A 20,703-nucleotide genomic window follows, 5' to 3' on the forward strand; every position below is an offset into this window, starting at 1 on the left:
ACCTTAGTCTGGAGGGTTCAAAAGGTAGGTAGTGAAGAGGAGAAATGGCCCTTTTGAGGCAGGGCCAGCTGCTCTGTCAGGGTTTTTATTAAGATTTTAACTAGAGATTGTGATTTTTTTTTTTTTCATCCTTTTTTTTGTTTCTAAAGATGACTTTACTCAAAGGCACTTTTTTTGATGATGTTGGCTGCCGGCATGGAAGGAGCACGCTGCAGCATCAGACACTCTGCCATGTGTTTTTTTGTTTGGGTTTTTTTTTTTTAAGAGACTTCTCATGTGAGAACAAGAAAAAAAAAAAAAAAAAGTTGTTACACTTTGCCAGAGTGTGACAGCAGAAAAATACTCACCTAATTTTATACTTCACACGTTTTTAGAAAATGAGGTGCATTGGTGGGATTTTTTTTTTTTTTAAATGGGGGCTTTGCTTTTTCACTTCCCTCAAGATACAGAAATAAATAGAGGGAGAAAGGCCCTGTATATACTGTCATGGGGGGGTTTTTTAATTGTGATAAATTGATTATGCAGTTGAGTAGCTGATGATTTGTAGTAATAACATTGTTTCTTTGTATGTTTGTAATAATTGAGATTTTAAAAGGGATGCTTTGATTTGTACAAAACTCTGACAACTGTAAAAGTGTTCTAAAAAATCCTCATCTGTGTCTGATACTTTCTATTTGCCTTAAAGAAGGAAAGAAAAAAAAAAAAAATCAACCAGACCACCCTTCCCTGCCTGGAACTGATTTATCTCCTGCTGGTTGGTTGAAGCATCCATCGGGGTCTGGTGCATATAAGAAGGAGACGGCATTTTTCTATTGTTTGGTTCGCTCCTACTTTTGTTTCTATCTTTAAATCCTCCCAATCAAGCCTGTTGCTAGGAGCCTCGTTACTTGGTTACATCCAGCTTCCCAGGACCCATCCATCCGACAAGATCTAGTCTCTGTTTTCTTCCCAACCACATGAATGAAGAGCAGAAACAATATGGTCTTGGTAGGAAAAAGACAAGAGGATGAGGGGGTTGTTTCTTTTAAGATACAGATGAGGTGAGTGAACACTATTTGTGGCTCTGAAATCACCCCCCTATCTCAGCCACGAGTCGGGAGGAAAAAACAGTTTTGGTTTGGGGTTTGGATTTTATTTTTTTTTTTAAGCTTCTAATTTTCCAACAGAAATTTGGTCGTGAAAAACTCTGCTCAGATTCCCAGTTGGAAATGCCCCTGTCCTCGGGGAGTGCTGTGCTCTCCTCGGCCGGCGCAGCTCCCCAGGGGGACATGGTGGCACACGCAGTGGCACACACGCAGTGGCACACGCAGTGGCACACGCAGTGGCACACATGGTGGCACGCCGGGCTTTCCTCACATGGGGTGGAGGAGCTGCCCCGTCCTTCAACGTCTGTTCCCAGCACGTTGCCTGTAGTACAGGGTGGGAAAAGGCAAACCCGAGCTCTCTTGGAGCACCACAACAGCTTTTCCACCTCAAAATTTATCTTTCGGTGTTATATTTTTCAAAGCCTGGAGTTGCAGACAGAAAATAGCCATTTTTCTGGGAATTACTAGTTGTGACAAATACCCAAATTCATAGTTAAATGCAGGGAAGAAAAATAGTTTCTATTAAATCTTTCTCCTCAGGGCTATTCTTCCACTCTCTGGCTTCTCATGCTGGGAAGGCAGAGCCTGGTGTGCCTTGGTCGGAGTTTTCATCCTGGCTTTGCCAGATTTCAGCCCCCTGACCCAGCTGAGAGCCCTGGCGAGGGAGTCACAGCCCGCTTCGAGCACTGAAGCTGTTGAGCCTCACCGAATTTCTGCAATTCCTCATGAAAGTCCCTGCGCTGGTTCAGACCAAAAACCTGGGCTAGTACCCTCGGCTCAGAGGGTGCCAAACCAGCACGGTTTGTTCCATGTGCCCTCAGAGGCTCCCGGAGCTGAGCTTTGCCCCTCTGTGGTGTCAGGCAGCTCCTCATCCTCCCTCCTTAGGCTCATTTTCAGCTGAAAGTGCCTCAATCAGGAGCTCGCAGCCTGCCGAGGCCGGCCCGGCGCGAAGGTGAGCCCAGCACCTCTCCCCGGGGCAGCGCTGCGGCAGCGGGCGAGCGGTGCTCGGCCTTTACTGGGCGCTTTGCTGAGCGCCGCACAAACCTTGCCAGTCCCGGAACGTGCCCAGTTTGCCTCGTTCACAGCAGGTCAGGAGAGAGGCGAGAGCTGAGCTGCCAAAGGCTGGGCTCCCGCTCAGCCGGCAGAGCTGGAGCCAGCCGAAGATCCTCACCTCCACCTCCCGTGCCATGTCTCTGCCCCCGCAGAGCCGCAGGGAGGATTTCAAGCAGGTCGTGGCCAATTTTTGTGTTTTCCAGCCAGACCTTGGGTAAGAAATGGCTGGTTCCTGCCTTTATCTACTAGCACATGCTTCCTTCTCTCTGTGGTTTATCCATGCCTCTAAAGCAGTTTGAGTGTTTGCAGAAGGATATATATTTTTAAAATGTATTTTGGGTTGTGATTGCTTTATTTTAAAGCTTTAGGAAAATATGGTTTTGACAGTAACTGAACACACTTGAATATTACATACTGATCCCTGTCACCTGCTGGTAATGAAATCAAGGTCAAAAATGAGATGACTTTTTTTTTTTTTTGTTAGTGTTTTTTCCCATTCCACTCATTTCAGGTGAGCTGATGTTTGGCTGCCCCTTGCCTGCTTCCAACAGAAATCTCTCCTGAAGATGCAGAAGCTCAAAGTTTCCAGAACACTGACCTGGGAAGCTGGAGGTGGTGAGGTTTTCAGGGCACAATGAAAACTGTCTTGCAAAGCATTTCCTGAGACCTACTAACCAAGAGGATTAGATTATTTTAATCTTTTTTAAGTAATTACTTGAATAAATATCTCCTTTCCATCTTGCAGGCCCCCTGGCAAGGATCTGAAACTTTAGTACGCAAATGAATATAAACTCTTTTGCAGCCTGACAGTGTGTACTCACAGCAGAAGTAAACCCACAGCTCAAGTAAACCGACTTAACCAGCCGGTAATTACCCACAAACAGACTCCCTTCCATTCCTCCCTAATTGCTGGGGCTTTCTGGGAGCACTGGCTCAGGCAGCACACCCTGGGGGCAACAGGCTTTAAAATTCTCTTTAAAAAAAAAACCAATACCACTAAGGATCTTAAAATCCTTTAAAGCTTTAGTGGCCTGTGTTTTGTAGCTGGGCTGCGAGAGGTGAGAGCAGGCCTTGTTCTGGAGAGGGGGGCAGCAGGGTGAGCTGGGCTGGGCAGAGAAGTGCAACGAGCTGTCGGGGCCATGGAGACCCGCGCCTTTGGGATAGGTTTTTTCCCTTTTTCATGAGATTTCCATGAAGAAAACTTGGCTGCCCATTGTCTTCTTCCAAAGGAAACCTCTAGAGGTCTGGGAGTCCAAAGGTGTTTTGGCTGTAACCCCCGTCCTTACCCGGCTGCAATATCCAGTCCCTGCTCCTGGAGCACACGGGGGTAGAAGCTGCTATTCCCAGAGCAAGGAGGATCACTCACCAGTACAAACCAGTACAAACCATTGTTTCTAATGTGTTTATTCTGCTGAAGCCACATCAGTGCAGAACCCCAGACGGAGGAAGGTGCTGAGTGTTGCAGCTCCTGCTGTCCCTGAGGGGGGGGGGGGGGGGGGGGGGGCAAGGACCTTCCCTGCGGCTCTGAACAATGCGACTGCGGCAGAACCCCCTTCCCCACCCCACAGAGGCTCTGGGCTTCCCTTTTCCAGCCCACCAAGGCCAAGTGCTGGTGGGTTTTCCCACCAGAGGCTGTTAGTGGGGAGGTGTGGGGTGGGTGGCAATTCCGCTCCCTGATCTTCAGACAGGAGCAGGGCACGTAAAGAAAAGAAACGTTTAACAGCGCACATCTCCTCCGCGCCGGGGGCTCCCGCAGACAGTCCCTGCGTGGTCTCTGCTGCTTCCCTTTGTCCTCAGGGTCTGGGCTGGCCAAAACCACCGGGCTGGTGGATACCAGAAGGCTGGACAAGGTGACAGCTGTCCCCAGCCAACCTTGCTGTTTGCTCTAAGGTGACTTATCTTAAGCAATCGGCCCTGCCTTCCTGTTTAGCTTTCTTGCAGCGCACTGTTAAACTAAAGCAACAGACTTGTACAGTCAGCATCTTGATAACTAGGGCACTGTCAATCCCTAAGTAATTACTGAGCCGTTGCATGTTTCCCATGATTGGTGTTTCTGGAAACAGCGTGTTCAGGTTCAGCTCTTGGGTTCCTCTCTCGAGGAAATGTTGCCTCTCCTTTGCCACCCTTTTTTCTGATGAATATTGTAATGAGCCCAGCTGCAACGCTGCTGTGTGCCCAAGTGAATCAGCCCGCACGGAGAAACCCTCCTGCACTTGTATTTCCTTGAAAAACAACCTCTGCTGAGCTCAAATTGGGACAAAAGGTGAGACCTCAAGCGCTCTGGGGTGAGGCTTGTGGGACGAAAGAACTTGAGATGCTGAAGCTGCCTGGTATCACCCAGTTCTGGCACGCAGCATGCGAGGGCAGGAGCCCCGGGCAGCTCAGAGGTGGCGGCAGGTCACCTCCTTTTGCCATTGAGCTGCTGCTGACAGCCTGAGCCGGCTGCGACGAGGGCAGGAGTGTCGCACCCCGGCCAAGAAAAGTGCTGAGGCTGCGGGTAACGCGCCAGCTGCCTTTAATCGCCTCGGTGACCACCCGGCTGTCCTCGGCCCCTCCTGGCCCTGCTCTGCTCTCAGGGGCCGTGGCGCCAGCCAGCCCTGCCAGCTCCAGGGCAAACAACCTCCTGGCGTAGCCCTCGGTGCCTTCCGATGGGATATTTTTATATTAAATAGTTGGCGGCACATCCAGCCCGTCTCTGCAGCTGGGCCACAGCCTGACACACACCCACAGCCCTGGGGTCCCCAGGGCCCTCTCAGCCTGTCCCCCTCATGCCCTGAGCTGTCAGGGGGGGCAGAAAGGTGAGAACAGAGGCAGCCCCACGCCTCTGCTTTGCTTACACCACGTTGCCTTTGCTGCAAAACAAGAAACGGCTTTTCATCTCCAGGCTGATGTGTTCAGCCAGAGCAAACACAGAGCTTGTGGCCTCAGGTAGCCACAGCCCCGGTGCTGGCCGGGGACCAGGCAGCGTCTCGGCTCTTGCTCCATGTAAGGCAGCTCCAGGCCTCTCTGTGGGGTGTGACGGGGCCAAAGGAGCAAGCGATGGAGTGGGGTGACAGGAGCTGAAACAGCAGCTCCAGGGGAGCGTGAGGCCGGGTTCCCCTTTGAGCAGATGCAATTAAAACCCCTAAATCCTTCCTCTCAAATGACACGCGTCCAAATTCAGAAGCGGACACCTCGGGAGAGACCGAAGCACCACAAGCCCACCCCCTCGGTGCAGAGAGCCACGCTTGCAAAACACCCCTAAAAATAGCAGCGGGTGTTTGCAGGCTGCGGTGCAGCAGGAAGGGAACAAGGAGCGGCCGACGCCGGGGGGGGACATTTGAAACTCTCTCTGTCCTCTCTCCCCCGTGCCGGACACATTCGCTTGACCGGCGAGAGCTCAGGGCCGGAGCCCGCGGAGGCTGTTGCCAGGCAAAACCGGAGTTGTTTGTGCAGCAACTCCCGCTCGCTGGACTTTGCCATGTGCGGGCTGTCGAGCAGCACCAGATCATTATCGGCGCTGCTGTCTGGGCCCGCCTGGGTTGTAGGATTTTTTTTTTTTAAATTTTATTTTATTCCTTCTTTCACCTTCTTTGCTTGGGTTTGGCGGTTGTTAATTCATAATGGCTGGGAGCTGGCACTGGGTTTGTAGGGGATGGGAGGGGAAAGCTGCTCCGCGACTCTCGGGGCTCCTGTGCACGGGGTGAATCAAACGGCTCCGCGCAAGGCTGGGGGGGCCTCGGGGAGCAGCAGGGCGGCGGGGGGGGGCACTGACCGCTCAGGGCCAGGGACAGGGACAGGCTCTGCCCGCCGGGCGGTCTGAGGCAGATCCCGCGGCCCGCAGGCGTGTGCAGGCCCCTCGCGCGGGTTTTCCGTAAAGTTTCTTTTCCCTTTGGCCCCAGGAGCCGTTTTCCCGGGTGCGAAGGCCCCGACACAGCGCCCAGAGCACGCGGCGTTCCCCTGGGAGCACAGGGGGTGCCCACGGGAGTGCGAGACACACAGGGGGGTGTGAGACACACACAGACACAAAGACATACAGACACACCCACACCCCCCCACACACAGACACACACACACAGACACACACACACACCCCCTCACACACAGACACACACACACACACAAACACACACACACACCCCTCACACACAGACACACACACACACACAGACACGCACAGCCCCAGACACAGCCCCCCACACACACAGACACACAGACACCCCCCTCACACAGACACACACACACACAAACACACAGACACACACCCCCATCTCACACACACATAGACACACACACCCCTCACACACAGACACACACACAGACACACACACACACACAGACACACACACAGACACACACACAGACACACACACACACACAGACACACACACAGACAGACAGACAGACAGACACACACACACACACACACACACACACAGACACACACACAGACACACACACACACACAGACGCACACAGACACACACACACACACAGAGACACACACACAGAGACACAGACAGACAGACAGACACACACACACACACACACACACACACACACAGAGACACACACACACACACAGACACACACACAGACACACACAGACACACACACACACACAGAGACACACACAGACAGACAGACAGACAGACAGACACACACACACACACACACACACACACAGACACACACCCACCCCCCCCCCCCCATCCCCCAGCCCGGGGTCCCGGCGCGGCCCCAGGGCCCCGCAGCGAACTACAACCCCCAGCATCCCCCGCGCCATCGCTCCCTATTGGCTGGCGGCGGCCGCGTTGGCAACGCCCCCGCGCTGCCACTGGTCGGGAGGCGTGTTGTGGGCGTGGCCTCCTCCCGGCCCCTCCCACCCGCCGCCGCTCTATGAAAGCCGGGCGGGCGCCGGCGGCCCCGGGAGCGTCCGGGAGCCCGGGGGGGGCCGGGCACCCCCGTCCCGGCCGGGGGGGGGTCCCGGGCCGCGCCCGCCGCTTAACCCCCGCGCTGCCATGCTGCTGGCCGGCCCGCCGTGCCGCCCCGCGGGGCCGCAGGAGTACCGGCGCTGTGGGGGCGGCGAGGTAAGGGCTCGGCTCCGTGCTTCCCCCGCCGCCCCCCGGGACGCGATGGGTGCTGCCCGCCCGGGGGGGGCCCTCGGGGAGGGGCTGGTCGTGTCCCCTCGCCCAGGGCCACCCGCCCCCAGCCGCCTGCAGGGAGGGGAGAAGGGGGGACGTGCTGCAAAAATAACCGGAAAAAAAAAAAAAAAAAAGGGTGGTGGGATGCGGGGAGGGGGCGGGCTGGGAACCCACCCTGGGGGACATTGGGGTGGCTGGACGGGGAGATCTCGGGGTGTCCTGAACCCTCCATGTGCGGGGAGCGTCAGGGCTCCTGCCTGCAGGAGCGAGCCGGGAGGTGACGGGAAACTGAGGCAGGAGCTGGCGATGGGGCGTGCCCCTGGGGCAGGCGGTGAGGAGCTGGGGGGGCTCCGGGGGCTCCATCCAGCCCCGCAGCTCCTGCTGACGTTCCCGGGCCGCGTTTGGGTCTCTCCGATGTCCCTGTTAACCCAGAGGTCTGGGAAACATCCCACATCGCCCAGGGCTTTTGCATTTGGAGCCCAGTGTGTAAAACTGGGATCCTGGGGTGTCTGTGGAGCTCTGCGGGACCTCCCTGTCCCTCCCAGGCAACCGGACTGGTCTGCAACATCAATCCGCCAACCTGCTGAGTTTCCTGAAAAGTTGGGAATTGCCTCTATTTGTAAGACCTACTTTTCCCTCAAAAAAAAAAAAAAAAAAAAAAGTAGTTTTTCCCCTGGCTCCTGCATTCCCGGGTTTCCCCGAGGATGGTGGGATTGCTCTGCAGCTCGGGGCTTTGCTTGTGGGGAGCTGCTGCTCCCCAAATAGCTGTGCCACCTCGGTGCGGGTGCAGGGATGGTTACTCCTGCCACGGGCTGGAAGTTGGAAAACCTGGGCCAGAGGCGGGTGGGAAAGGCCCCAAAGAGCCGAGCGGCTGGGAAATCCCCTCCGGCATTTGTCCGGGCATGAGCTGAAGCCTGAAATCGGTGCTTTGGATCAGGCTGGGGGGAGGATGGCAGCGGTGGGGGTGCCACGGACCTCTAGCAGGTACCACGGAAATTCCCCCCGTGGGCTGGGACCTTCACACCCGCCGTGAAAGCGCCCCGGTTGTGTTCCTGCTGTGGCAGCGGGGTTTGCACCGCGGCAGGGTGTCTGCTCAGCGGCAGCTCTGCTCTTCGCCGTGAGACCTCTTCAGGTTTTCTGGACGAGGCAGGGAGTTGGGATTTGGGGATCCCATTGTCCTCCTTGCCGGGGTGTGGTGACCGCTGGGTTTGCTTCCCAGGAGCGGGTCTGGCTGGGGGGTGCAGCGGGGGCAGCTCGTGCCAAGGGGGTTGCACTCACACGTTGGCTCCCTGCGTCAGCGGGGCTGAGGCCCCCCCCCGTGCTGCTCTCGCCCCCCAGCACGGCCCAGGGACAGCCTGGTTACGAGGGGCAAACCCGCGGTGGTGTTTGTTTAACCTCGCCTTATCAGGAATTATTTTCCAACACCTGACTAAGCACTGGCACCAGTGCGGGGGCTCGGCACACCCGTCCTCGCACTCCCGGGGGATTGACTCCTCTCCCCAGTGTCTCCACCGAGACCCTCTGCCCACCCTGTGCCGGCTGGAGCAGGTTAGGTGGCTGGTGTGGGTCAGAGCCTCGCCCCCGTGCCTCAGTTTCCCCATCAGCAGAAGCAGGAGGTGATACCCTACACGGTGGCAGTGCGGCGAGGGTTAACCGCAGCGCCCCTGAGCATTGCTTAATGCAGCAAAACCTAACGAGACTCTGCTTAGTGATGATTAAAATGCACCTTCAGAGGTCACCCTGAGCTGTCACTAAAAAGCGCTGGGCTGGGCTGAAAGTCGCGTCGTGGAGTGGCTGTCCCCTCCCAGGGAGCCTCCAGGAGCCCCAAAGCAGCTCTTTCTCCTCAAACCGTGAGTCAGTGCGGAGCCAGCTCAGCACCCAGAGCAGCGATGGCATGAGCCTGATCCTGCTGTCACCCTGTCTCGCTTCCGTGGTGACTCAGGGCAGCAGCATCCCGCGCGCTTGGAGCCGTCGGAGCGTGTGGATGTGGCACTCCTGCCTTTGCCACGGCAGCTGCAGCCTGGCGCTGGCGAGAGCCCGCGGTGTGCCGTGACCCGACGTGGGGAGTGTGTGGCCACGCTGCCGGCCGCTGCGTGGTCCCCTTGTGCCATCCCACACCCCTTCCCCGCTTGGGAGAGGGTGCCAGGCTGCACCCGCTGCCTCGGTGGTGATTTGGGGGCGGCCAGGAGAAGGCACCCGCTGTCACCTGGGCTGTGCCCAGCTCCAGCTCCAACTTGCCGGTATGTCTCCCAGTGAAGCCCAGTGGCAGCCCTGGGGCTCATCCCTTCACTGGGCACCACGGAAAATCCCCTGGGAGAAGCAGCTCTCTGCTCTGTTGCTGCATGGGTCGAGAGTGGGACGTGCTGTCCTGCTGGTTGCATGTGTCTGGGCACCTTCCTCCTCCTGCTGCTGCCGCCACCCCCCCTGTGACATGTCCCAGCTCCCACAGGTGAATCCCAGCAGCAGGACCCTCGCCACAGCCTCTCCTGTGTGGTTGTGGGAGGTCAGGAGTGTGGTGCTGGGGATGCTGCTGGGTGCTGAGCACGGGGAGAGAGCAGGTTTGGGGGCAGAGCTGCCCCTTGAGCTTCCCGGTCATTAGTGGGCTGGAAGGTGTGTGTCCATCCGACTGTGCCACTGGGTTTGGAAAAGGCCACTGGGCACCATGTTTGCTTTTCTCTGCGTTGATGCTGTGGGTTTCACAGCATCACAGAATCATTGAGGTTGGAAAAGCCCTTGAGGCTCCTCCAGTCCAACCATGACCCTCACCCTGACCGTTCCCAACTCCCCCAGATCCCTCAGCGCTGGCTCAGCCCGACTCTTCAACCCCTCCAGGGATCCCGGGGACTCCCCCCCTGCCCTGGGCAGCCCATTCCAACGCCCAACAGCACCTTCTGCACAGAAATCCTTCCTCAGAGCCAGCCTGACCCTGCCCTGGGCAGCTTGAGGCCATTCCCTCGGGGCCTGGCGCTGGCTCCTTGGCTCCAGAGACTCATCCCCCCTCTCTGCCCCCTCCTGGCAGGGAGTTGCAGAGGGCCAGGAGGTCTCCCCTCAGCCTCCTCTTCTCCAGACTGAACCCCCCCAGTTCCCCCAGCCGCTCCCCAGCAGACCTGTGCTCCAGACCCTTTTTTCCTGCATTTCCAGCGCCTCCCCCAGCTACGATGTGGGGAAGGGAGGAAGGGGGTCACTGGGAACTGCCCCCAGTGCAGCTCCTGCTTCAACCAGTTCACCCAGTAGTGGGGTGCTGTGGGAGCAAGCCTACCTGCTTCCAGCCGTGATGGGTGTGCGGGCAGCAACCTGCTCTCCCTGCTGGGGATCCGCTGTTTATTTTGGGGGCCGGGCATGCCTTGTGGCCTCGGCTGGGCTGGTGCTGCCTTCACCTGCAGCCACTGGGCCGGGGTGCCCAGTTCCCTCCATGGCCCCAGCAGTGCAAGCGGGGGTGACTGTTGCCATCCCTGTGTGTCCCTCCCCACACCCGGGGCAAAGTGGGGTGCAGCACCGGCAGAGGTGTCCCTCTGGCGGGTGCTTTGTCGTGTCCCACCCCTCCAGTTCTCCGTGGCACCCCTGTTCCCTGCTGGGTTTGCACAGGGGCCATGGGATGGAGCCAGTGTGGTCCTGGGCATCCCGGGGGGGCTCAGACCCTGCTCACGCCCTGGGCAGGCAGATCCAGACCTCGGGCTCACATCCTGCCTGCATGGTTGGTGCTGGGCCCAAAAATCCTGGTGGAGGTGACTGAGGGGACAGGTCCCAGCCTCACGGTGCCACCCCAGCTCCTGCTGGTGGAGGGATGGGTGGGTGGGGGTTTCTACAGGGAATGGGAAGAGAAGGATTGTGCCCCCAAACCAGAGCGGGGTCCTGAGCCCCCCCCTGCAGTGGGTGCCACCACCGGCACCTGTACCCAGCGTGTGGGTTGGAGGAAGCGCTGCTGCGGGCGTTCGTCTGCTGAACACCCTTTCTGCTCCCACCGCCACGTCTCACTCCTGGTTTTACACAAACCCCCTCTGTATTTGGGGGGGACCATGCACTAGTCCCCCACCCCCTCACCTCCTTTTCAGGGCTGGGAGCACTTGAACCTTTTCGCACCGTCTCTTCTCCCAGCCCCAAACCAGCTTCTGGTTTCTCTGTAGGTGTTCTGGAGGGATTATTTTAGCTCTTGGGGCTGGGTGCTGCGTGTGTGCCCCCCCCCTCCTGTCTGCGGTTGACACCCGTGGGTGCTGCTGTGATGCAGGCAGAGAAATTTCCCCTGCACCACTGCAAACTTGCAAGCTGGTGGGATGCTGCGGTGCAAAAGTGGGACGGGGGAGGATTCAGGCTCTGCTGCATCCCTGAGTTTCAGCTCTGGGGCTGGCTGGGGGGGTCCCTGCGAGTACCAGCACCAGTGGGGCTGGGGGGTCCTGGTCTTGTTGTGCTCTGGACGGGCTGTCCCTGCTTGTGGCATCCCCATCACTGCCCCCCCTGTGCACCCTCGTTGGGCACAGCCGGCCCCCACCTGCCAGTGGAGAGGAGAAAAATATCTGCTTGGAGAAAATATAGCATAGAAACACTTGCTTTTCTTTGGGGAGCTGGGGCGGGGCGCTGAGGCATGGAAGGGGGGGTCAGAAGGGAGCTGAACCCGGTGCAGAGAGCAGCAACTGCCCTGTAACCGGGTGGCTCATTCCTGTTTTAACTGTGTTAACGGATTTGGAGAGGGGGAAAAAGAAACTGGTGAAGTTTATGGGCATTTTGGGCCCCGGGGGGGGGTTAGTGGGAACCCTGGGCACCGTATTTATGCTGGTGATTGCAAACCGCAGTGCCCAGGGCCGTGGCTGGAGCTGTGCTGCTCCCAGGACCTGCCACCATCCTGTGGGACCCCCCCAGGCTCCTGTTTTCCCGTGGAGGGGGTAAAGTGAGACCCCGGTGCCTGCGCTCTCCCGGCCCGCGATGCCGCAGCTCCCGGTGTCCTGGCACGGTCCCAGCTCTTGTCTCAGCCCTCGGGGGTGCAGAGCAACAGCCCTGCCTGATTTCATCAGGTGCTGCCAGGCCTGACGCAAGGGCGCGGGGGCGATGGCCGCGTGTCCCCGTGGCCCGTGTGGGGTGGCTGCCTGAGTCACCCTTTCCGGTGCCACCGCGCTCGTCCCGCACCGCCGGTGGCTGCTCGGTGGCTCCCGGGGTGCCGGGTTAAAGCTGCTGCTCTTTCCTTCCTAGGAGAGCGGGATCAAGGTCCCCCCCCGGCAGCTGGGGAAGGGCCCCAGCGCCTTTATCCCCCTCGGAGAGGTGAGAGGGGGGGGAGTGGGCTTGGGTGGGTGCGTCCTGCCCTACTGGGGGGCTCCTCTGCCTCCCCCTGCCCTGGGTGGGGGGGGCAGGCGGCTGTTAAGGAAGGATTCCCACCCCTCACCCCAATTACTAGTGCCCAGCTGGGGTGGGATGCTGGGGAGGGAGGGTGGGATGGGGAACGGTCACCCAGCCTGGGGGTCCCCCCGTGGCAGTGGGGGGGTGTCTTGTTTTGGAGAATGGGGAGAGCAGTTGTGTTGTTTCACCCAAGTGTTCTCCTGCCCTATGTCCCTGCCCTGCCCGTGCCTCAGTTTCCCCACTCATCCAAACGCGGCTCTGTCAAAGGCAGCCCCCATGCTGCCCCCCCAGAAAAACTGCCCTGGAATCCCCGGGGCTCCCCATGCCGGGGCACCCTCAGTCCTATCTCGGCGCCCGGCGCCGGTGTCCCAGATGGTTCCTCCTTTGGCAGCGATAGCGCCTGGTTTCGTCACCACCGGGGTGGGGGGAGCTGAGCCCCATCTCCTCCCCGCTGCACACCAGCGCCCAAATAAACAACCCAACGCGCGGGCTGAGGCGGCCGGGCTGTGCGGGGTCCGGCATGGAGACCCCCCGTCACCCCCTGCCCCCCGGGGCCGGGAGGGGGGAGCAGGGCAGCGGGGGCTGCCGGCGGTGTCCGTACCGGGCGGCAGGGAGGAGGCTGAGCACCTCGGACGGGGTGAGCACCCCTACGGTGGGATGGGTGTTCCTGGGTCCTGCTGGCCGCTGCTGCTTGCCTGGCGGGGGGATCTCCCTCGAGCTTAGGGGGGCTGTTGGGTAGAGTGGGGGGCTGCAGCGCACAGCCCTTCACCCCGTTCCTCTCCCTCAGATCCCGCAGGAAGGTGCTGAGGGCAGCCTGCGCCAGCTCCTCATCGAGGCCTTCGTCTCGGCGGGCAGGGTGGACAACGTCGCCATGGTCATGGGGCTGCACCCCCAGTATCTCAGCAGCTTCTGGAAGACCCAGTACCTCCTGCTGCGCATGGACGGGCCCCTGCCCTACCACAAGCGTCACTACATCGCCATCATGGTGAGGATGGGGGTTACCAGGGGGTCTCAGCACCTCCGCTGGGCTTTTGCCTGGAGGCAGGAAGGTTTTTGGGACCCCAAAGATGAGCCCCCACTTCTGATCTGGGGTCCCAGAAGCTTGGAAGCTCCTTTGGGGTTGATCCCACAGTGCCCACCCAGTGCACTCCAGCACCCCTGGGGCACCAGCATTAATTGGGGGGGGGGGGCAGAGAGCCCTGTCTGGACTCTCATCCCCAGGGGAGACCCTCCAAGAGTGATGTGGGGAGGGGGTGGCTCCCTGCCTTGGCTTCTCCAAGGGCTTGTAGCAAGGTTGGGGGGCTCCTGGCGGTGTTGGGGACTGACTGCTCAGCTCTCCCCGCAGGCAGCAGCCCGGCACCAGTGCTCCTACCTGGTGGGCTTGCACATGGGGGAGTTCCTGAAGGTGGGGGGCAACCCAGCATGGCTGCAGGGGCTGCACTGTGCCCCCAAAAAACTCAGAAACCTCAATGAGATCAACAAACTGCTGGCGCATCGGCCCTGGCTCATCACCAAGGAGCACATCGAGGTGAGAGCTGATGCTGCTGGCACAGATGTCCCCCCCTCTCCCCCAAACACTCTCTGCTTTTGGGGGCTTTACCCCAGAGACCACATCCCTGCTTGCACAAGCCCCCTCCCCAGTTTAACCCTTTTAGGGCTGAGGGATATTAGGACATTAGGAAGGATTTCTGTGCAGAAGGGGCTGTTGGGCGTTGGAATGGGCTGCCCAGGGCAGGGGGGAGTCCCCGGGATCCCTGGGGGGGTTGAAGAGTCGGGCTGAGCCAGCGCTGAGGGATCTGGGGGAGTTGGGAACGGTCAGGGTGAGGGTCATGGTGGGGCTGGAGGGGCTTCAAGGGCTTTTCCAACCCAGATGATTCTCTGAGTCTCTGGGCTAGAGGGCAGGGTCTGTGCTGCTCCTGATGGGAAAGGGGTGACTTGTCCCCCGTGGCTGGGGACTGTCCTGCTACAGTGGCTGGTCTGTGGGGGGAGGCACATCCCAAACACCCTCCTGTCTCCCTGCCCTTGACTTCCCGTGTCTCTGGGGTGCAGTGGGGCGTACAGCACAGTGAGCTGGGGGGCTGGGGGGCTCCCTCCAACCCCATGTGCCTTGCAGGCTCTGCTGAAGACGGGGGAGGACAGTTGGTCACTGGCGGAGCTGGTGCAGGCCCTGGTGCTCCTCACCCACTACCACTCGCTCGCCTCCTTCGTCTTCGGCTGCGGCATCCACCCCGAGGAGGAGCAGGATGGGGGGCACAGCTGCCAGCCCCCCTCGCCCCACAGCGACAGCAGCCCTGCCTCTGACGATAGCGTGGGGGGCTCTGGGGTAAGGAGGGGGGGGCTTTGCCTTGCAGGGGGTGGTGTGTGGGATGGGAAGGGAGGGCATGGTGGGGTGCTGGGCTGCCTTATGGTGTTTCCCTGGGAATTACCCCTGGGCTTATTGGGAACAGCAGATGCTTCAGGGCTGCAGAGTAGCATCCTTCATGCAGTATCATCATCCTCTGCAGGGCTTCCCCCTCCTCCTAGTCCCCTGGATGAGGCACAGGAGCAGCTCTGGGGGCCTGGGCAGGACAAATTCCGAGGCAAAATGGTCTTTAGAGCAGCCCTGGGGCTGCTCCAAGTGACAGCAGAGCTGAGAGCGGCTCTGTGCCGCTCTGAGCTTACAACCCCTCCGCAACCTTGCTGAGCCTGGGGCAGGGCTGACTCTGCCCTCTGCTTGGCCAGGGCAGAGATGCCATGCGGGAGGTGGAGGTGCTGATGGAGAGGATGAAGCTGCTGCAGGAGAGCCAGCTGGAGGAGGAGGGCGTCACGCAGGAGGAGATGGCAACGCGCTTTGAGCTGGAGAAGACAGAGAGTTTGCTGGTTGCTCCCACGGGTGAGGAGGTGCAGGGGGTGCAGCCGCCTGGGGACGGGGTCCCTGTGGGCCAGGGATGTCACAGGGAAGTGGGGAAGGAGCCAGCATCTGCCTGGGGCACAGTAGGATCAGGCCCCCAGCTGCAGGGCTGGCTCTGTCCGGGGTCACACCGTGTCGCTCACGGCCGCTGTGGCGGTGCCTTGTAGATATTGCGGATCACTCCCTGCAGTCCAACGTCCTCTGCTTCGTGGAGGACCCTGAGTTCGGCTACAAGGACTTCACGCGGAGGGGTGAGCAGGCGCCCCCCACTTTCCGTGCGCAGGTGGGTGTTCGTGGTCCTGCGCCAGCCGGAGGGGAGGCAGGGTGCTGAGTGGCAGGTTCTGCTTGTCCCGGAGTGGGGACGGGGGCTCTTTCCAGGGTCTCGGCGCTGCAGGGGCAGTGTGGGTGCAGAGGGTGAAGGGCTGGGACCAGGCTGGAGCTGTCTGAGCAGCTCAACCAGTTGCAGGGGTCAGCTTTGGGGGGAGACCCCAGCTTATGTCCCTGGCTTTGAAGGAACCCCGTGTTTCCCTGTCAAGCCCCTACCCCAGCGTCCTTTCTCTGGCAGGATTACACCTGGGAGGACCATGGCTACTCGCTGATCAACCGCCTCTACCCTGATGTGGGGCAGCTCCTGGATGAGAAGTTCCAGGTCGTCTACAACCTGACGTACAACACCATCGCCATGCACTGCGGCGTGGACACCTCCATGCTGCGCCGGGCCATCTGGAACTACGTCCACTGCGTCTTCGGCATCCGGTACGTCCCTGACCCCGTGGCTGGAGCCTCTTCTCTGCCCTGGGTAAAGTCTGTGAGCAAGTCCAGCCTGGGAGCCTGCGACTTGTCTTGCTGAGACTTGCTGTTGCTTAGAGCCAGGCAAAGCAAGGATCTGCTCTGCAGAGAGATCTGGGCAGGCTGGAGCGATGGGCTGAGCCCAGCTCGGGGAGTTTCAGTAAGGCCAAATGCCAGGTTCTGCCCTTGGGCCACAACACCCCCCAGCAGGGCTACAGGCCTGGGGAGGAGTGCCTGGAGAGCTGCCAGTCAGAGAGGGACCTGGGGGGGGTGAGAATGAGCCAGAGTGTGCCCAGGGGGGCAAGAGGGCAATGGCATCCTGGCTTGTGTCAGCACTGGCGTGGCCAGCAGGGACAGGGAAGGGATCTGAGCCCTGGGCTCGGCACTGGTGAGGCCGCCCCTCGATGGGTGGGTTCAGTTTTGGGCCCCTCACCCCAAAAAGGCCATTGAATGACTCGAGCGTGGCCAGAGAAGGGCAACGGAGCTGGGGCAGGGTCTGGAGCACAGGTCTGCTGGGGAGCGGCTGGGGGAACTGGGGGGGTTCAGTCTGGAGAAGAGGAGGCTGAGGGGAGACCTCCTGGCCCTCTGCAACTCCCTGCCAGGAGGGGGCAGAGAGGGGGGATGAGTCTCTGGAGCCAAGGCCCCAGCGCCAGGCCCCGAGGGAATGGCCTCAAGCTGCCCAGGGCAGGGTCAGGCTGGCTCTGAGGAAGGATTTCTGTGCAGAAGGGGCTGTTGGGCGTTGGAATGGGCTGCCCAGGGCAGGGGGGAGTCCCCGGGATCCCTGGAGGGGTTGAAGAGTCGGGCTGAGCCAGCGCTGAGGGATCTGGGGGAGTTGGGAACGGTCAGGGGGAGGTTCATGGTTGGACTGGAGGAGCTTCAACAGCTTTTCCAACCCAGATGATTCTGTGATCCTGTAAAAGCAATGCTGTTGGACTCGGCTTAAGCCTGGAAAGACCCCAGGGTGTGTGAATGGGCAGGGGTTGTGCCTGGAGTATCCATAACCTCCTCTCTCCCCCAGCTACGATGACTATGACTATGGGGAGGTGAACCAGCTCCTGGAGCGCAGTTTGAAGATCTACATCAAGACGGTGGCTTGCTACCCAGAAAAGACAACCAAACGGATATACACGCAGTTCTGGAGACACTTCAAACACTCAGAGAAGGTGCTGCCCCATCCCTTCACCTCCTGGCAGGCTGTGGGGGGATGCTAAGACCCCAGGCCCTGACCCCGCTCTCCCTGTGTAGGTGCACGTCAACCTGCTCCTGCTGGAGGCTCGGATGCAGGCGGCTCTGCTCTACGCCCTGAGAGCCGTCACCCGGTACATGACCTGACCGGCCTCCGCTCCCTCCTCCTCCTCCTGCCCCAGGTTTGGGGGAAAGGCCGGGGGCAGCTGCTGCACTAAAGACTCTGCTGGAATATTGTCTCCCCCCTTAAGGGGCCTGGAGCTGTGGAAGGAAATGGGGAGCTTCCCTGCCCCTCATCGCAGGAGAGGGGACCCCAAAGAGGCCATCAGTGCTGGGAAGACCCTGAGTGCTGCCCTAAGCTTGGCAGAGCTGGGAGTGCTCATCTGCTCTGTGGCTTTCTTGGGGTGAGCCCCAAGGAAGCCAAAGCGGGGTGCCTGGGCGTGCTGCCTTCACTGTGCAGTGCTGGTGTTACACCTCTGTGCCACATCCTGGCACCAAGGCTGCTGCCGCAGAGGACTGTCCTCGTGCAAAGATCACCAGAGGGTATCGTGGGCTTTGCCCCTGCTTCTTGGGATCTTGTCATGCTGGAAGACACGCAGCTGCTGCTGGGGATGCTGCCCTGGCGCCCCCTCCCCAGCTCTCTGCCTCGCACCCACCGCAGGAGTGGTGGGAAGGATCCAGCCATCCCCTTGCCCGCTCGGGCAGCCCCCGGTGCCACTCGTCTCCACGCTCAGTCCCCCCACATCAGGGTCCGAATGGCTGGGGCAGAGGCTGGGGCTCCTTCCTGCCCTGGCCCGGGTGTTTCTGCTGCCTTCGAGTGCTGCTGTGACATGGGGACGGCCCCTCCGTGGCCCCTCTGGTCCTCCCCACGGACCCTGGCACAGCCGCACCCCAGCCCCCCCCTCGGATGGGGCCTGGGGGGGTTGCAGAAGGGGTTAAGCTCTGCCCCATCCTGCCCTCCCGAGCCTCCTGCAGTTTGGGATGTGAAGTGCCTCTTAGCCTGGGTCCTGGGGCAGGAGTAGGAGCACCTGAGCTGTGTTTTACATCTTCTGTTTGCATCGTTTTTCAGCCACCGGCGCATCTGCGCTGCCTCAACCTTTGTGGCTGAGTGGGGACCTGTGGCAGGGCTGGGACGTGGGGTGGCCGTAGCTTTCACCAGATGTGCCAGAGCATTTCCCAGCGGCGCGGGTCGCCGGGGACGTGCTTGATTTGGGGAGCCCCTGCTCCCAGCTCTGCTGGAGCGTGGGTGCGGGTGCAGCAGCATCGCATGCCACTCAGCCCCTCTTGGTTTGTCTCTGCCGAACTGTCGCTCCAGTTAAGTTATTTCTATATTTTTTTGGGTGTATTTACTCCTGACCAGGCATGGAAACACCACTGACTTTGCTACAGATCTTGTTTGAAAAAATAAAATTGTTCTTTTTTTTAATTGTAATTATTTTTTTTCTTTTTCCAAATGCCTCCACAGTGCAACGCCACCAAGCAAGTGGCTGTAGGATGCAGTTTCCCTTTCCCCTTGCTCAGCCCCAGGGCCTGATCCTGCATAGTGCAGTGGGGAGTGGGGGTGTCCCACTGCTCTGGGGGGTGGCTGGGAGCAGCCCTGGATTATCCAAGGGGGCAAATGGGGGGGTGGGGGCATGCACTCCCCATTTTCCTGAGGAGCGTGGGCTCTGCTCCAGTGCACCCTCCTTGCAGTGACCATTCCCAGCCTCTCCTGGGTGTAGCACCCTCCTGGAAAGCCAGGATTTGGAGCACTGACACCCATCCCAGGGTGGGTGTCCCGTGGGATGCTCTGCTCTCGCTGCTGGGATGGAGCTGAGCAGGCTGCAGCGGAGCTGGGAGGTGAAGCAGCACCGGGGACACCACAGCCCCGTGATGCGGAGCCCAGCACTTATCAGGGTGCAGGCAGGAGCCCCTGGCAGCAGCTGATAAGATCCCCGAGGAGGGGCCAGCCCGTCCCCCTGCTCCAGCAGATCGAGGTACATCCTTGCTCCGGGTGCCTGAGAAGCATCGAGGAGCATCGAGGAGCCTGATCCTGGTTCTGGGGCTGTCCGGGCCCCCCCAGCCCCTGCAGACAGGTAGGACCCATTGTGCTGCTCCTCTGATGGGGACATGGGGTTGGGGACAGCGAGGCTGGATGGGGCTCGGGCACTACTGGCATGGTAAGGGTTTGCGGGGGGGTTTACAGGGTTTATTTGCACCGTGCAGGGGGGAAAAGTGCTCTTAGAGCGGCACAAGGGCACTGGGGAAACTGAGGCAGGAGGGCGGGTCTCCTGTGGCTCTGCTGTCAAAGTCCCTGGGCCGGGGTCCCTATCCAGGCGTCTGTCCAGGTCCCCTCGCATGGCTGGTGACTGCAGGTGGGTTTAGCAAACGACTTGCAGAGGAGAGCTGCAAACAGCAGGTAAGGGTTAGCTCAATGCTTACAAGACACTGGAGAATCCCCTGGGGTGTGGGGAGGGCCCTGCCTGCGGGTTGAGCAGTTTTCCTACACTGAGTCACAACCTCCAACTATTTCCCAGCGTGTTTTTCCAGCCCCGGCCGAGGCAGCTGAGCCAACGGTGCCTTTGGCTGTGGAGAAAAGACACACACACACATCCCCCCCCCCCCCCCCCCCCCGCCCCGCAGAGGGTTGTATTTCCAGGGTGTCACCCTGGAACACCCAGCCAGCGAGGGGACAGCACCATGCAGGGACCTGTGGGTGCTTGGGGACCCCCAGGGTGCCTTGGGCAGCCCCCAGCCCCTGCCATGGTGACAGCTCTCCGCCCTGGGGGGTTGTGGGTTTTTTCCCTAAATATATTTGGAATCTCAACCATGAGCTTATTTTTAAGTGAGTGGCGTGATCTTAGGGAGGGAGCTTTAGAATTTTTTAATGCTGGTGGCTTTTCTACTTTATATATGGAGGGTCTTGGGGACCCGGCATGGCTGGAGGTCCCGGTGGGATGGCACCGGCTGTTCAGCTGCAGAGAGGGGAAATTTGTGCCTGTGTGTCGGTTTTTTGAAAGAAGTGAGAAAATGTCATCTTTTAGAGGCAGCTCAATGACAATCATTAGAAAAGGGTCAAGGCAAGGGGGAGATTCTGTCCAAGGAGAGATTTTTTTCCTGCTGCCTTCTGGCTCTCTTTAAGGCATAACAAAATATTTTGTTCAAGTGAAAGAAATCCTCCAAGTAAAGGCGCTGTTTCTGATCACAAAGCCATGGGGAGGGGCTGAGCCTTTGGGGGAAAAAAAAAAAAAGAAAAAAGAAAAAAAAATCCTTC

The 20,703-nt window shown here is 59.5% G+C and overlaps 1 protein-coding gene across 1 annotated transcript; it reads left to right on the top strand.

Annotated features, from left to right (window-relative positions):
• Positions 1-7,059: 7,059 nt before the first annotated feature.
• On the top strand, positions 7,060-18,882 carry SESN2 (sestrin 2). Its single transcript, XM_074925959.1, has 10 exons — positions 7,060-7,207; positions 12,443-12,511; positions 13,374-13,571; positions 13,932-14,114; positions 14,700-14,909; positions 15,308-15,458; positions 15,644-15,759; positions 16,042-16,232; positions 17,284-17,428; positions 17,511-18,882. The coding sequence occupies exons 1-10, from the start codon at positions 7,139-7,141 to the stop codon at positions 17,595-17,597; spliced, it is 1,419 nt and encodes a 472-aa protein (XP_074782060.1). The 5' UTR covers positions 7,060-7,138; the 3' UTR covers positions 17,598-18,882.
• Positions 18,883-20,703: the final 1,821 nt, after the last annotated feature.

The sequence above is a fragment of the Athene noctua genome, chromosome 24 (genome assembly GCF_965140245.1).
Source record: "Athene noctua chromosome 24, bAthNoc1.hap1.1, whole genome shotgun sequence".
Classification (NCBI taxonomy): domain Eukaryota; kingdom Metazoa; phylum Chordata; class Aves; order Strigiformes; family Strigidae; genus Athene; species Athene noctua.

Coding starts and splice junctions, on each gene's coding strand:
- SESN2 (XM_074925959.1), top strand. CDS start 7,139: ATGCTGCTGGCCGGCCCGCCGTGCCGCCCCGCGGGGCCGCAGGAGTAC. Junction 14,115..14,699: donor TCACCAAGGAGCACATCGAG/GTGAGAGCTGAT, acceptor TGTGCCTTGCAG/GCTCTGCTGAAGACGGGGGA. Junction 14,910..15,307: donor ATAGCGTGGGGGGCTCTGGG/GTAAGGAGGGGG, acceptor CTGCTTGGCCAG/GGCAGAGATGCCATGCGGGA.